Here is a 17,526-nt window from a genome sequence, read left to right as displayed (position 1 = left end):
AAAGACAGAAAATATAACTTTACAAACTGTATTGTAAATCATTCATACGAAAATTTTCAAATTAGTCAATAATATTATTGTAAATAATTAAAAAACTGAGTAAATATGGATTTACATACATTTACACAAGCAAATAAACAGAATTCTGCGCACGTAGATTCTGTGTGGGCCTAGTCATGTTGTCAGTATAACAGTGTACTCTGGAGGGGTGTTCTGATGTAAACTGTGGCTAATTTATTTATTTATTTGCTGTTTGTACAGTAATTTGTTGCCAGATCATGTCATTGTGTTACAGAAAGGAAAATACAGCACTACACAGGACAAAGAAAAAAACAAAAGTAGAAATGTGAACATAGGACAATCTCCCTTCTGATACACCTCACCTTTATTAGACAAAGTCAAGATTGACCTGGGAGCAATTTACCAATTATAGATGTAGAAAAAAGTCTAATATAAATGTATAGAAAGTGCATTATGACTAAATATCATGACAACTTGTTCAACTTCTTTTATATATATATAACTAGACATTAACTTTTTTCCTCACCACCCACAGGTCATTTTCACAAGACAAAGTTTTGTTATTGGAAAATGTATTTTACATACTTTAATTTGACTTTTGCATGCTTGAAGTACTTGAGTAAGAGACATTTTAATTGATTTTTGTCATTAAAATAACTCTGACTTTCAATATTATGATATAGATAACTAAACTTACAGTAGTTTGACATAAAACCAAAACAAAACCCATTCTTGTCTTAGGACATTTTTATTAAGCAAATGTTTGAATAACTGTACGCTTATGACATGTTAAATATATAGTATATTCTGCTGGGTTTAAACATACAGAATAATAATAAATACAGTTATGTAACAACCATAACATTACCATTGTGTCTTAGGACATTTTTGATTAACTTTTTATTCCCTACACCAAATGTTGACTAATGAAGGTACATTTATAACAAATATTTATTTGTTAGACTACTTTATTGTCAAACCATGTTGCATACAAATGCATTCAACAGGCTTACAGTTGAAGTCAGAATTATTAGCCCCCTTTCGATTTTTTTCTTTTTTTTTTTTTTTTAAATATTTCCCAAATGGTTTTTAACTGAGCAAGGAAATTTTCACAGTATGTCTGATAATATTTTTTCTTCTGTAGAAGTCTTATTTTTTTATTTCGGTTAGAATAAAAGCAGTTTTTAATTTTTTAAAAACCATTTTTGGGACAAATTTTTTAGCCCCTTTAAGCAAATTTTTTTCATCGTTATACAACAACTTGCCTAATTACCCTAACCTGCCTAGTTCACCTTATTAACCTAGTTAAGCCTTTAAATGTCAGTTTAAGCTGTATAAAAGTGTCCTGAAAAATATCAAGTAAAATATTATTTACTGTCATCATGACAAAGATAAAAGAAATCAGTTATTAGAAATAAGTTTTTTAAACTATTATGATTAGAAATGGGCTAAAACAATCTTCCCTCCATTAAACAGAAATTTGGGGAAAAAATAAACAGGGGTGATAATAATTTAGGGGGGCTAATAATTCTGACTTCAACTGTATATGACAGTGAATTGCTGTAGAGGACAAATAAAACACGAGACAGGTGTTTAGAAAGAGTATAGTTTATTTAGTTTAACCTGCGAACTTATCTAAACAAGATAAACTTTCAGAAAACATCACAGAAACATTATAATGCGCGCGCTCATCAATATAACCCGTGGTTGTCTTCAACGGTTGTCCTTCTTTGCTCAACAACTTAGCTGAAAAACAAAGCAAAACATTAACAACAGCCAGACATACAGTTAAAACATTACATTTATCATGGTTTCTATTTTAAATTATAGTAAACTAACGTTTGAAACTATAGTTTAAAATAGACGATGAGTGGGCCTTGTTGCTCCCACCCACCATAACCCTTGGAGCGGGGTCCCACTACCGGCCTCCCGTGTTTCCCTGAGGGTCCTCACGGCTTGTTTTGTTCCCTGCCTAGGGCGGACTTCGTGAGATTGGCGTGGCTCCACTCCTACCATCAGGTATTGAACTCACCTTGGTCAAGTACAAACAGCAACACCGAGCGAACTGATAACTGAGAGAGAACCGACGAGCTTTATAGGAACGCAGATGCAAATGTTTACAATGCGACGTCACTGCTGAGTCTCGTTGTCATGGTGATCGCTGAAGAGAATACACCTGATTGGAGCACACAGACTCGGGAATTTCCGTCACAGCGAGTTGCTGTCGGCTGTGGACAAAAACGTGCGGAATATGTATTCTTACCTTTTTGGTGCTGTGTATTATTATGGGATGCAGTAGAATATGGAGACAGATAAATATGATTAAAGACAGATGAGGGACATTAGAACAGAAAGTGAGACACACTGCTCTGAATACTCCTAGTGGTGGTAAGCTTCTTATTATGCAAGAACGCCATCTTGCGATCACAACCTAATAGCATGTTACTTGCTACTAACCACCCCCACGGCCAAAAGGTCCAGCATTTGTCCTTTTTTTTTAGGTATTTTCGTATTATATACTATATTCATTATATAATTAATAAAATATATTTATATTCAATATATATTCCCGTCACGTCTGTGTTTATGAGGCTGTTTGGTCTCTTCATTCGTTTTATTCTGATCAGATATCAGATCGCTCAAACCACTTCAGAAGGTGATATGGGATGCATTCCAGATGAAACTGGACAGGTATGATCATTTGTATAGACAAAACTAATATAAATAAATTAAATTATGACCTGTAGAAAATCTGACATGTGTCTGAAACACCTGTAGGTGCACTTTTACAGGCACAAATCTATTAAAAACATGTTTACTATAAGCATAAATCATAACTTTTCAGGCCTTTAGCCAGGGGGTTCGAAACACCCACCCTCACTGACAAAGGTCCAGAATTTGTCCCATACAACTCATTTGTCCTATTTTGACTGTATAAGAAACCCCATGACATCATAAGTAATGAAAATAATTCATCGAAAAAAGGCTTTAAGACCAAACGGAGTCCGCTGTTGCTTCAGTGCGACTATAATCTGATGTAAGAGAAGTCTTCTTTCACAACCGTATTGTTTTTTAACAGATAAAACATTTTACAGGTAACTTTATTTTAAATCTAAAATATAAATAGCAATAAAAATGTGTGAAGCACCAGAAGCTGACCATATTAAATTAAGTTGAATATATTTTGGCTATTGCTGATGTCCAGGAATTTTCAAATGTACTGTTTTTTTAGCAAAGAGACTAGAAACATTCTGAAAAATTCATTATTATTTTATTATTATGTTTTAATTATTATTGTTTTATTGAAATGGCCAAATTGTGACTGAGGACAGTTGAATGTGCTGGCCAGTTTGTTTTTTGTCTGATAAATGACAGTAGGCTACAGTTTTTTTAAAACTTTAAAACTACCAGATTGCTATTTCTTCCTAATATGATATGATAAATTTGTGTTTTAAAAAATAGACTTGTTTTAATTGCAAATTTTTAGGAAATATTTTTAGTACATCAAAAAGTGTGGTTATGATGACATCTGACTAGCCAATAAAGCTAGCTATTAAAACCCACTAAAATGAGGTATTTAAATCTCATTGTTAACTAGAAGCTGAGGTGTTTAACTGCAAAAATGTCCACTTTTTCAGAAAAAAAAGAACCACCCCTTTCACCAGGCTGGCTATGGGCCTAGAAGCAACATTTAGAAATGAGGTGAGCTTGTTTAATGTGTTTTGTTGTTAAATCTGAAGTTTTACATCATGTTCATTCTTTGTAACAGTATTAATGATCTTAAAAATGAGTGATCAGGTTTATAATTTCATCATTTCAATTAGATGACAATTTAATAGCGGCCATTTCTGTTTATTACAGTACAGATGACCTTGTCATATCTGTTAAGTATAACTTTCATTCATTCATCCATTTTCTTTTTGCCTTAGTCTCTTTAGTAATCTGGGGTCGACACAGCGGAATGAACCACCAAATTATCCAGCATATGTTATGCAGCGGATGCCTTTCCAGCTGCAACCCATCACTGGGAAACATCCATACTAACTCATTCACAAACATACACTACGGCCAATTTAGCCTACCTAATTCACCTGTACCGCATGGCTTTGGACTGTGGAGGACAGTTGGCATTTCTGTGTAGAGTTTGCATGTTCTCCCTGTGTTGGTGCGGGTTTCCTTCGCGTGCTCCGGTCTCGCCCACAATCCAAACTCATGCGCTATAGGTGAACTGAATAAACTAAATTGGCCATAGTGTGTGTGTAAGAGCCATTATGTTTTGTAATGCTGTTTTTGACCACTGGGTGGAGTGGGGGTTTGGAGGAGTATATAGGTAGACAAAGACTTAGAACAACAGGTGTGTAATTAGAGGGAAGCACAACATTTTTTGACCGTGTTTGAAAGAGCTTTATTGAGGCATTCAATGTGATTTTATGAGCATTTATATATCAGACTGTGAGTGGAAATTGAACCATAAGAACTGTCTGTGCAAAAAATAAATCTGATAAGCAGTATTTGGAGGATGATTCGTTTGTTGAGCTCTCACGCGTCAGAAACAACCCTACAACACCTCAAGTGACAAAATGGTCATTTGTGTCACTACATTTGTCAAAAAATAGCTTCTTTGTGGATCATCATGCATCATTTTTGGACTTTCTTGAGGAGCAGCCGTGATGAACTGAATGAATGAAACAAAGGTATGTGTAGCGCTACTTAATGAATGACTTTGTGTGCACACAATAGCGTAAATCCAATGCATTGGTTGCTTAAGTTTTAAAGTTGCTTAGGAGGCAAACGATTTCAGCTGTGAATATGAGTTTAATGAATTGTGATGATGATGGTGCGGCTACCTGTGAACAGACAGAGACTATTGTGCCATTTGAGAAGTTTGAAACAGAGCATGTGAGGGAAAAGCGGCTCATTAAGCTTACTCCTAAGGCTTTATTGGAAAAATTGGAAACTCTGCAAAAGACACGAAAGTGTAAACTAAGCAAGGCAAAGAACTTAATGGCTATTATAAAGGATTTTATGTCCAACCGAGAATATGAAAAGGAGGTGCAGTGTTCCTTAGAGAAATTTATCAAATTGAGAGACGAAACAAAGGAAATGCACAATTCGGTGATGGTTCTTTTGCCCAGTGAAGAAAAGGAAAAACAACAAACATGGTTCAATGGAAAGATGTTGATTTGCGATGAGTTTGTAGATGATGTTGAGAAATGGTTGAGCGCTGAAAGTCAAGTTTCATGTTCTGGTGTTGATGCAAGGGTATGTCAAGAGGATGTTAATCCAGATGATAGCATTTCCAACATATCCTCATGTAAATCCAGTAAATCGTCCAGTAAGAAAAGTTCAAGCAGTGTACGTAGTGGGAGATCTTCTGCTGCTTCAGCACGAATCATGGCAGAGGCAGAGAAAGCTGCATTAATGGCGCGTGCAGCTGCTTTAAAGGAAAAGCATACTTTGGAGGTACAACAAGAAAAGCTGAGACATAGACAAGAACAGCTGGATATTGATGCAGAGATTGCAGCCGCTACTGCAAAAATTGCTGTTTTAAATAATCAGTCTCTCAAAACCTGCACTGATGATATGAATGCATATTGTGATAAAGGAACTGTTACTCTCAACCCTCATGCAGAGGCATATGTGCCAATAGAAGTCCCCCTGCAAGAAAGCTCAAGGAACGTGATTCAGCAAATTCACAGTGTGCCACAAATTGATCCTCATCTCACGTCACAAATGCAATCCTCAAGTGTAATGCAGAACAGTGATGGAATAATAACTTCGAACCTTTGTAATATCTTGCAAAAACAAAATGAGATTACCACCCTGCTTGTACAACAACAACAATCCAGCACACTGCCTCAAAGAGATATTCCTGTGTTTGATGGCAATCCTCTGCAATATAAAACTTTTATGAGAGCATTTGAGCATGGAATAGAAGACAAAACCAAAAATAGTAGAGATTGTTTATACTTTCTGGAACAATATACACAAGGTCAGCCAAGGGAGATTGTGCGCAGTTGTCAGCATATGGATGCACAAAGAGGGTATGTGCAAGCTAAAGCATTGTTAAAGGAACATTACGGCAATGAATTCAAAATAGCTTCTGCATATGTAGAAAAGGTTTTGGCATGGCCTTCAATAAAATCTGAGGATGTAAATTCATTGCAGAGTTATGCTCTCTTTTTGCGTGGATGCTGTAATGTAATGGAAGAAATTGACTATATGGAAGAGCTAGAGATGCCAAGCAATTTGAAAACCATCATCATGAAGTTGCCTTACAAATTAAGGGAAAATTGGAGAACTGTTGCATGTGAGTTAATGGAAAGACGCAAGCAGAGAGCACGGTTTAAAGATATTGTGATATTTGTTGAACGTCAAGTCAAAATGTCATCAGATCCCTTGTTTGGTGATATCCAGAGTACCCAGCCTCTGCAACAGAAATTCCAACCTAAGACTAAAGTTAGAAACAGCTTTGCAACAACGGTTGTCACCAACAATAAATCAATTCAATGCTGTGAGACTGATTTAAGATCAAAGGCCCCAGTTGTATGTTTGTGCTGCAAACGTGATCACTTATTGGAGCAGTGTACACAAATGCAAAACAAGCTGCATAAAGACAAATTGAACTTTCTAAAGGAAAAAGGTGTTTGTTTTGGCTGTCTTTCTTTTGGACACATAAGTAAAAGATGTGATAAGCGCTTGACTTGTACAGTGTGTGGTCAAAAGCATCCCAGCATTTTGCATATCCAACAAAAGGAAAGAGTGTGCACTCAAGAACAAAGTCATTCATCTTTAAGTAGTGCACATGTTGCCCTTACAACATGTGGGCAAACAGGGGCCGGTGACGATGGAGACTGTGCATTATCAATTGTACCAGTTCAAGTCAAATCCAGCAAGGGACAAACGGTAATTCAAACTTATGCATTTTTGGATCCTGGCAGTTCTGCCACATTTTGTTCAGAACGCTTAATGCATAGTTTGAAATTAAAGGGAAAGGAAACTAATATTGTTTTGAAAACAATGGGCAATCAAAGGGCTGTTAATAGCACTGTTTTGACTGGATTGGAAGTGTCTAACCTTCTTGATGACACCTTTTATAGTCTTCCAGAAGTCTTCACTCAAGAAAGAATGCCTGTATCCAGAGACAACATTGTCACTCAAAAGGATTTGGAAAATTGGCCATATCTGAAAGGTGTTGAGATTCCTCAAATTCCTGCTGATGTGGATTTGCTGATTGGAGCAAATGCTTCCAGGGTAATGGAGCCCTGGGAGGTTATAAACAGCAATGGAGATGGACCTTATGCAGTTAGAACCCTATTGGGATGGGTTGTAAATGGACCACTCCAAGGAAGCAGGAATAAGGTCAAATGTTCAGGCGTGACTGTTAACAGGATTTCTGTAAGAAAATTGGAGGATATGCTTGGTAAACAATACAATCATGACTTTAATGAGAATTCTGTTGAAAAGAAGGAAATGTCAAGAGAAGAGCATGCCTTTATGGAAAAGGTAAGCAAGTCAATTGAGTTTCAAGATGGACATTATAAATTGAATCTTCCTTTTAGGATGGAAATTCCCATGTTGCCAAACAACCTTTGTGTGGCTAAACAGCGCTTAATTGGATTGAAAAGGAAATTTGAAAGAAACAAGATTTTCCATCAAGAATATAAAGATTTCATGGATGAGGTAATTAAACACGGTTATGCCGAAATAGTACCGTTACATCAATTAAAACAGGATGAAGGGAAAGTTTGGTATATCCCTCACCATGGGGTTTATCACCCCAAGAAGCAAACATTAAGAGTGGTGTTTGATTGTGGAGCTGCCTTTAAAGGTACATCATTGAATGATCAGCTTCTGCAGGGTCCTAATCTGACAAATTCACTGTTGGGAGTTCTTGTGAGGTTTCGACAAGAGCCTATTGCATTTATGGCTGATGTAAAAGCAATGTTTCACCAGGTTAAAGTTGCAGAAGAAGATACTGACTTTCTTCGTTTCCTATGGTGGCCAGATGGTGATATCAATCAGGACTCTGTGGAATACAGGATGAAAGTGCATTTGTTTGGTGCTGTGTCGTCCCCAAGTTGTGCTTGCTATGCTTTACGTAGAACTGCTGAGGACAACAAAGATGACTTTCCTGAAAAGGTAATTGACACAATTCACACAAACTTCTACATGGATGATTGTTTGAAAAGTGTACCTTCTGAGGAAGAGGCCGTCTTGATGATCAAGGATCTCACAGATGTCTGCTTAGCAGGAGGTTTCCAGTTAATAAAATGGATCAGCAATAGCCGTATTGTGCTACAAAGTGTACCTGAAGAACACCGAGCCCAGGGCATAAAAATGATGGATCTGGACAAGGACCAGTTGCCAATGGAAAGAGCTCTTGGTTTGTGGTGGTGTGTTGAATCCGACACTTTCAATTTTAAAATAACTAGCAAAGATCATCCTTGCACCAGGCGGGGTGTCCTGTCAAAGGTATGCTCTGTCTATGATCCTTTAGGATTTTTGGCTCCATTCACTCTTACAGCAAAAATTCTCCTGCAAGAGTTATGTAGGATAAGATGTGGATGGGATGATCTGCTACCCTCAAATCTCCAAAGGCAGTGGTCTTTATGGTTAAAAGAGCTTGAGAAGATGGCAGATTTCAAGATGGACAGATGCCTAAAACCAGCAGGAATGGATGAACTTACCAACGTTCAGTTGCATCATTTTGCTGACGCAAGTACACTTGGATATGGCACTGTGACGTACCTTAGGATGGAGACAAAACATGATGTTCACGTAACATTCCTACTCAGTAAAGCTAGAGTAGCACCTTTGAAATCAGTAACTATTCCACGTCTTGAATTGACAGCTGCTGTGCTTGCTGCTCGAGTGGACAAAATGTTAAGGGCAGAGATGCAGTTTCCATTGGTTGATTCAGTATTCTGGACAGATAGTACGTCCGTGTTGAAATACATAAAAAATGAGGACAAACGTTTTCTTACCTTTGTCGCCAACAGGATCTCTGCAATAAGAGAAATTACAACACCATTACAGTGGCGATACATACCTACGACTCAAAATCCAGCAGACTGTTGCTCCAGAGGTCTGAAAGCAGATCAGCTGTTAACAAACAGAGAATGGATCAATGGACCAAGTTATCTGTGGAAACCAGTGGAAGAATGGCCAGCACAAATATTTGATTCTGCTCTTAAAGCAGATGATCCTGAAGTCAAGAGGAACATATGTGTAAATAGCACTCTTGTAAGTGAACAGTCAAATGCTACTCATAGGCTGATTACTCATTTCTCAGACTGGACAAAGTTGAAGGTTGCTGTTGCTTGGCTCTTGAAATTAAAGACAGTTCTGAAACAACGAAGTCAAAAGAGAAAGGAAATTCAAGCCTCTTTAGACTCTTCTGGAGTAACTTCTAAAAAGACGGAGAAAGAACTTCGAAAACTAACTGGTTCTGTGGTTACACCAAATTTAAGTTTGCAGGATGTGAATGAAGCTGAAGTAGCTATTGTTGCATTCAGTCAAAGGCAACAGTTTAAAAAGGAAATCGATGCTCTGTCAGTTTCACCTGTTTCAAAAATAAGCCGAGACAGCAAGCTGTATAAATTGGATCCCGTCTATCAAGACGGTATTTTGAGAGTAGGAGGACGATTGAGAAATTCTGCTATGCCGGAAGAAAGAAAGCATCCGATCATTCTGGCTAAGGATCAGCATATTGCCACGCTCATCTTGCGTCATATACACCAACAGTTAGGTCACAGTGGAAGAAATTATATGCTTTCAGAGCTGAGGAAAAGATATTGGATCATTAAGGGTAATGCAGCTGCCAGAAGGATTATATCGAGTTGTGGCCATTGTAGACGTTTTGGAGTTAAGGTGGGTGAGCAGAAGATGGCAGACTTGCCAAAGGAACGACTCCTTCCCGATTTGCCTCCATTTTCGAATGTTGGGGTGGATTATTTTGGTCCTGTGGAAGTTAAAAGAGGACGCTCCATTGTAAAACGTTACGGAGTCATCTTTACTTGCATGGCAAGTCGAGCAGTTCATCTGGAAGTCGCCTACTCATTGGACACTGATTCATGTATTAACACTCTTCGAAGATTTATCTGCAGACGAGGGCAAGTAACTCAAATAAGATCAGATAATGGTACCAACTTTGTTGCCGCAGAAAAGGAATTAAAGGAATCACTGAGATCATGGAATCAAAACAAGATTCAAAGGGCAATGCTCCAGAAAGGTGTCCAGTGGAGTTTCAATCCTCCAGGAGGTTCGCATTATGGTGGAATCTGGGAACGTGTAATCAGAATGGTCAAAAGAATTTTGAATTCCATCCTACATCAGCAGATTTTGGATGATGAAGGATTCCATACTGTACTATGTGAAATTGAGGCCATTCTAAATGATCGCCCAATAACTAAGTTGTCAGATGACCCGAATGATTTGGAGCCACTTACTCCAAACCATCTTCTTCAGATGAAAGGTAAACCAGTATTACCACCTGGATTATTTGAAAAATCTGAATTATACAGCAAGAGGAGATGGAAACAGGTCCAGTATATGTGTGACTTATTCTGGAAAAGATGGACAAATGAATATTTGCCTTTGCTTCAAGATCGGCAGAAATGGAATAAGGAAAGGAGAAACTTTGTTCCTGGTGACATTGTTGTCATTGTGGACTCGTCTGCCCCTCGAGGGTCTTGGTTATTGGGGCGAATTCTGGAGGTTTTTCCAGATAAAAATGGACTTGTTCGTTCTGTGCGAGTACAAACTAAAACCAGTGTACTTGAGAGACCCGTGACAAAACTTTGTCTGTTGTATGACAACATGGAAATATAATGGACTGATGGTAAAGACTGTTAAATTTGACACCTACACAGAATTGATTAATGCAATGTTTATAGTGTTGCTTTAATGGCTCTTTGTATGTACATTGTTGAATTGTTATGTCTACCTGCCATGTACAATTAGGGGCCGGGGTGTAAGAGCCATTATGTTTTGTAATGCTGTTTTTGACCACTGGGTGGAGTGGGGGTTTGGAGGAGTATATAGGTAGACAAAGACTTAGAACAACAGGTGTGTAATTAGAGGGAAGCACAACATTTTTTGACCGTGTTTGAAAGAGCTTTATTGAGGCATTCAATGTGATTTTATGAGCATTTATATATCAGACTGTGAGTGGAAATTGAACCATAAGAACTGTCTGTGCAAAAAATAAATCTGATAAGCAGTATTTGGAGGATGATTCGTTTGTTGAGCTCTCACGCGTCAGAAACAACCCTACAACACCTCAAGTGACAAAATGGTCATTTGTGTCACTACAGTGTGTGTGTGTGAATGACTATGTATGGATGTTTCCCAGTGATGGGTTGCAGCTGGAAGGGCATCCGCTGTGTAAAACATATGGTGCATAAGTTGGTGGTTCATTCCGCTGTGGCGACCCCAGATTAATAAAGAGACTAAGCCGAAAACAAAAAGAAGGAATGTGTTAATACTCATTATTTAGATTTTATTTAGACAATATCAAATCTATTTAATCCCAGAATATTTGCATAATAAAAATAAACAACACATCTCATTTACAGTTTAAAGGAAACTTTATTGTCAAAGCAAGATGCTGTCTGCCGTAAGTGCTGTGTGTTAAGACTCAATCGACTGATGGCATTAAACTCTCAACAGCTGGAATGACAAAGCGCAGCCTTATATCAGGCCATACATCCATCATATTTATCCAAAGGTGCTGTTGTTCCAGGCCACATTGGCTGGATCCATGTCAACAAAGTTTATATAGATCCTAAAACAAGAAAAACACAAGACAGTTTTATTAAACACACATCTGCTACATGCAAAACAACCAATAGCAAATAAATTCATTGATTTTCCTTTGCCTTAGTTCCTTATTTATCAGGGGTCTCCACAGCAGTATGAACCGCCATATAATGACATGTGCAGGTGTTTTAGTGCTGTCCCATTACTTAGGGGTACATTTTGAAATATATTGACTTAAAATAAATTTTTGTTGGTAGTAAAGCGATTGATACATAGACAGACACAGACAGATACAGACAGATAGATAGAAATAAACTGTAGATAGATGGATAGATAGACAGGCGGACGAACAGATAGAAACTGTGAATGGATGGATGGATGGATGGATAGATAGGTAGACCGATGGATGGATGGATGGATGGATGGACAGAAAAAAATAAACTGTAAATAGATGAATAGATAGACGAAGGGACGGACCGACAGAGATAGATAGATAGATAGATAGATAGATAGATAGATAGATAGATAGATAGATAGATGGGTGGATGGGTGATTAGATAGATAGATAGATAGATAGATAGATAGATAGATAGATAGATAGATAGATAGATAGATAGATAGATAGATAGGTGAGTAGATAGATAGATAGATAGATAGATAGATAGATAGATAGATAGATAGATAGATAGATAGATAGATAGATAGATAGATAGATGAGTAGATAGATAGATAGATAGATAGATAGATAGATAGATAGATAGATAGATAGATAGATAGATAGATAGATAGATAGATAGATGGGTGATTAGATAGATAGATAGATAGATAGATAGATAGATAGATAGATAGATAGATAGATAGATAGATAGATAGATAGATAGATAGATAGATAGATAGATAGATAGATGGGTGGATGGGTGATTAGGTAGATAGATAGATAGATAGATAGATAGATAGATAGATAGATAGATAGATAGATAGATAGATAGATAGATAGATAGATAGATAGATAGATAGATAGATGGGTGGATGGGTGGATGGGTGATTAGGTAGATAGATAGATAGATAGATAGATAGATAGATAGATAGATAGATAGATAGATAGATAGATAGATAGATAGATAGATAGATAGATAGATAGATAGATGGGTGGATGGGTGATTAGATAGATAGATAGATAGATAGATAGATAGATAGATAGATAGATAGATAGATAGATAGATAGATAGATAGATAGATAGATAGATAGATGGGTGGATGGGTGATTAGATAGATAGATAGATAGATAGATAGATAGATAGATAGATAGATAGATGGATGGGTGGATGGGTGGATGGGTGGATGGGTGATTAGATAGATAGATAGATAGATAGATAGATAGATAGATAGATAGATAGATAGATAGATAGATAGATAGATAGATAGATAGATAGATAGATAGATAGATAGATGGATGGGTGGATGGGTGGATGGGTGATTAGGTAGATAGATAGATAGATAGATAGATAGATAGATAGATAGATAGATAGATAGATAGATAGATAGATAGATAGATAGATAGATAGATAGATAGATAGATAGATAGATAGATAGATAGATAGATAGATAGATAGATAGATAGATAGGTGGACAGATGTGTGGATGGACAGACAGACAGATCTTCCCCTTCCCCTTTACACTTTCATGGGCAGAGGGGAAGGGGGTAAAGGTACAAAAATAGAATTAGGATTGGGCCTTATACACTATAATAATAAGTCTGAGCTACTAAATATAAACGTCAAAACTTGTATTTTAATTTCATTTTTTTTGCAGGGGGTTTGTCAAGCTCACTTACCTGCAGAGTACACCAAGATATGCAAGATGTGTTCAGACTTTTAAGAATTAGTGTAGTATTTTTTTCATAAGGGCTGTAACTTCATTTAATATGCTGTATGTATGCTGTATGTACATATGCTGTATGTTGAAGTCAGAATGATTCGCCAACCTGTGAATTTTGCTTTTTTTTTTTTTAAATATTCCCCAAATCATGTTTAAAGGGCCATGATACTCCCAACTTTCAGTTCAAGTCCACCTCAGAATTTTTTCAAAAGATTCATCCTATAATAATATAATAATTTGATTACTGATGTCCATGTAAACACAGTCGCTGTCTTTCTCCCCTGCTTCTATGTGTTGTTTTGCCTCTGAGAAAATCAGCGCATGCCCAAATGGAAACTCCCATTTTTATGCAAAATCTTCCCTCTTTCCCTCCCTCGACACTCCAACCTAAACAGAGCTGGACACACCCCCTTTCCTGACTTTTTCCAAACTAGAGGTGTGAAAATACCCTGCTGAAAAGGGGTTTCCTGGGGATTCAGGAATTTTTCACAGTATTTCCTACAATATCTTTTTGATATAAAATTTCTTCTGGAGAAAGTCTTATTTGTTTTATTTCAGCTAGAATAAAAGCACTTTTTTTAAAAGCATTTTAAAGGTCAATATTATTAGCTCCCTTAAGCAATATTTTATTTAATAGTCTACAGAACAAACCACTGTTATACAATGACTTGCCTAATTACTCTAACCTGCCTGATTAACCCAGTTAAGTCTTTAAGGGCTCTATTTTGACGGTCCATGCGCAGAGCGCAAAACGCAGGGCGCAAATGCTTTCAGGGCATGTCAGGACGCGTTTTTGCTAATTTAAGGACGGGAAATCTGCCCTGCCCCGCGGCGCATGGTCTAAAAGGGTTGAGTTTATTTTCTTAATGAGTTATAGGTGTGTTTTGAGAATAAACCAATCAGAGTCTCATCTCCCATTCCCTTTAAGAGCCAGCTGCGTCGCGCCAAGAGCGCATTCGCTATTTACAGGACGCAAAGTAAGTCTAAGTGGAAAAAATGATCATTTCACAAGCAAACAGTTCACAGTTAACAGTTTATTAACAGAAAACTGTTAAACAGAGCATCTACTGCGTGAGAATGAGAGATAATGGATCTACTTTCACATTCGCTCTTGAATAGGGAAACCTTTACGCACAGACATCAATTAGTCTATAAATAAATAATTTTGTTTGTTAAGCGCAAAGATTTGTTTCAAAACTGTTTCTAAATTCAGTTCTAATTTCCAGCAAACGAATAAATGAACAATAATAGCAAAATGTGCTCAAAAACCTGAGTTATATCCTAAAACACATGCTGTGCCCCATATAATAAAACAAATATAAATATGGATATAATAAATAATACTGGTAATAATAATAACATTATACAGAAGCAAATTGTTATGAATGAACTGAAAAAGCCTCCGGAGATGAAGAAGGCATAAAAGCAGTGATTTTTCATATTTATGTAGGCTAGAAAATAATATGTTTTGTAATATTTTAATCCTTTATATTTATATCCTATATCTATTATTATTATATCCTATATATATCCTTAATATTTACATTTTTTCACATGTAAAAATATTTGCCTATTGCTCTCTTGTGTGTAGGCTATTAAGCAGTGTGTAAGCGAGGCGCAACTCTGCGCCGGAGTTTAGACCGGGTTAGTTTTAGTCTAATGAAAAATCTATTATAGATTCTCAAAATAGCAACGCGCCAGCGGTCCGACTCAGAACGCCTCCTTTTTAGACCAGAACGCCTATGAGCGCACAAATGAGCGCTAATGCATTTGCTATTTAAACAGCGTAGCGCAACGCCTCAAAACGACTCTTGCGCCAAGCTGAAACTACCAAAAGACTAATGCGCCACGCCTTGCGCCACACTGCGCCGGGTGTATGATAGGGCCCTAAATGTCACTTTAAGCTGAATACTAGTATCTTACTGTCATCATGGCAAAGATAAAATAAATAAGCTATAAGAAATGAGATATTAAAACTGTTTTGTTTAGAAATGTGTTGTAAAAAAAAAATCTCTCCATTAAACAGAAATTGGGGACATTTTTTTATAAAAAAAATAATAATAATTATAATAATGCTAATAATTCTGCAACTGTACGCACAACTGTACGCTAAAATGTGTGCATAATAAAATGGCCATCAGTGTGAATGTACCTGTCAGCAGAAACGCCGAGGTGTTTGTTGAGTAAACCCATGAGGAGTTTGGAGTATTGTTTATTCTGCGCGCCGCTGATCTTCCCGATGCTGGTGAGCGAGCAGAGCGCACACGGGTCTCCTTTTCCCCCGAACATCATCATCTGATCCGGCACAACCTGTACGGCGATGTACTGTCACACAGACAAACACAGAGAAACACTACAGCTCAGTACTTTATAATACAGTGCAATTAAAATAACACAATTTTAGATGTTAGGCAGCACAGTGGCTCAGTAGTTAGCACTGTGGCATCACAGCAAGAAGGTCGCTGGTTCGAGTACCGACTGGGCCAGTTGGCATTTGTGTGAGGAGTTTGCATGTTCTCCCCGTGTTTGCATGGGTTTCCTCTGGGTGCTCCGGTTTCCTCCACAGTAAAACACATGTGCCAAAGGTAAATTGAAAAATTTTAATTGGCCGTAATGCATGTGTGTGTGTGAATTAGTGTGTATAGGTCTTTCCCAGTACTGGGTTGCAGCTGGAAGGGGATTCGCTGTGTAAAACATAAGCTGGATATGGTGTGGTGGTGGAAGTGGTTCATTCCACTGTGGCTGATGAATAAGGGGACTAAGTTGAATGAAAATGAATGAATAATTAGTAAGTTCAACATGACGTTCTAGTAAATCAGTGAAATACACAAGCACGTGGTGCTGTGTAATGAGATAACGCAAATGCGTCATGACGTAAAAGAATCAATGAATCGTTTTTTGAACTGGTTCTTTCGGTTAATCGAACTGATTCACGGAAATTAGTTTGCCTTCTAATCACTTGAGCATCTTAAATCAAGACTAATTATTACGCATAATCTGTCTATATTTAATTTAAGATTAAATTTAATTAAGAACGAAAATCCGAGTCGACCTCAAGCTGCAGCTAAGAGGATAACTTGCGCTAGCGTGTATGTTTTGAAACTCGTAACAGTGCTTACAGTTTTCTATCCCATCTAAACTAATATGCAAAGTCATACGATAAAATACGGCAATAAGTAAAATAAAGTAGGTAACTAACCTGCTGGGGTTTGCCCATGGCTTTGGCGAGCTCCTGCGTGGCCTCCGACAGCAGCTCCGCCGGAACCGAGTCTTTAGCAACATTTGTGTTCACTACAAACATCGGCATGACTGCGACAGAGATGAACAAAACTACTTTACAAAAAAAGTGCAAGTCAGAAGGATCAAACTCCTGCAGGAATGACTCCAGATGTGAGGCTCTAGGTTGAAGGAGGCGGGTATTATAACGCGAAGCTAGTGTGCTTCTTGTAGACTACCGTAAAACCCCGCGTGACCCAAATAAGGATGCAGATTTGATGCAGCCTCAGCAGCGGTTGCTGCTAGAGGAGATACAGCTGCGAACGCAAGTTAAAGAGGATTATTTATTTATATTATTTATTAAATTACCCATTAATTGTATTTTACTAACGTCTATACCTTAACCATAAACCCAACCATCACAGTAATGTAAAATCAGTTAGGCTATATCGAGTATTTTTCATATTGTTTATTATTAAATTACCCATTATTACTTTTTCAACATCTACCCTTTTCCTTCGGCTTTGTCCCTTTTTTCATCAGGGGTGGCCACAGTGGAATGAACCGCAAACTTATCCAGCATATGTTTCACACAGCGGATGCCCTTCCAGCTGCAACCCAGTACTGGGAAACACCCATACACACTCA

At 37.4% G+C, this 17,526-nt stretch overlaps 1 protein-coding gene and 1 long non-coding RNA gene across 2 annotated transcripts; both read right to left on the bottom strand.

The window, feature by feature from the left end:
• Positions 1-1,613: 1,613 nt before the first annotated feature.
• LOC141377609 (uncharacterized) lies at positions 1,614-2,088 on the bottom strand. Its single transcript, XR_012390010.1, has 2 exons — positions 1,916-2,088; positions 1,614-1,767 (listed from the first exon to the last, which is right to left on the bottom strand). It is a non-coding gene; the product is annotated as an uncharacterized lncRNA (long non-coding RNA).
• A 9,505-nt stretch (positions 2,089-11,593) lies between these two features.
• Positions 11,594-17,082, bottom strand: mif (macrophage migration inhibitory factor). Its single transcript, NM_001043321.1, is given in 3 exon segments — positions 11,594-11,809; positions 15,815-15,987; positions 16,862-17,082. Coding segments are annotated over 3 exon segments (348 nt in total). The 5' UTR covers positions 16,970-17,082; the 3' UTR covers positions 11,594-11,742.
• Positions 17,083-17,526: the final 444 nt, after the last annotated feature.

Source organism: Danio rerio, chromosome 14, assembly GCF_049306965.1.
Source record: "Danio rerio strain Tuebingen ecotype United States chromosome 14, GRCz12tu, whole genome shotgun sequence".
NCBI classification, from domain to species: Eukaryota; Metazoa; Chordata; class Actinopteri; order Cypriniformes; family Danionidae; genus Danio; species Danio rerio.
This window is presented reverse-complemented; position numbering and strand designations above follow the sequence as displayed.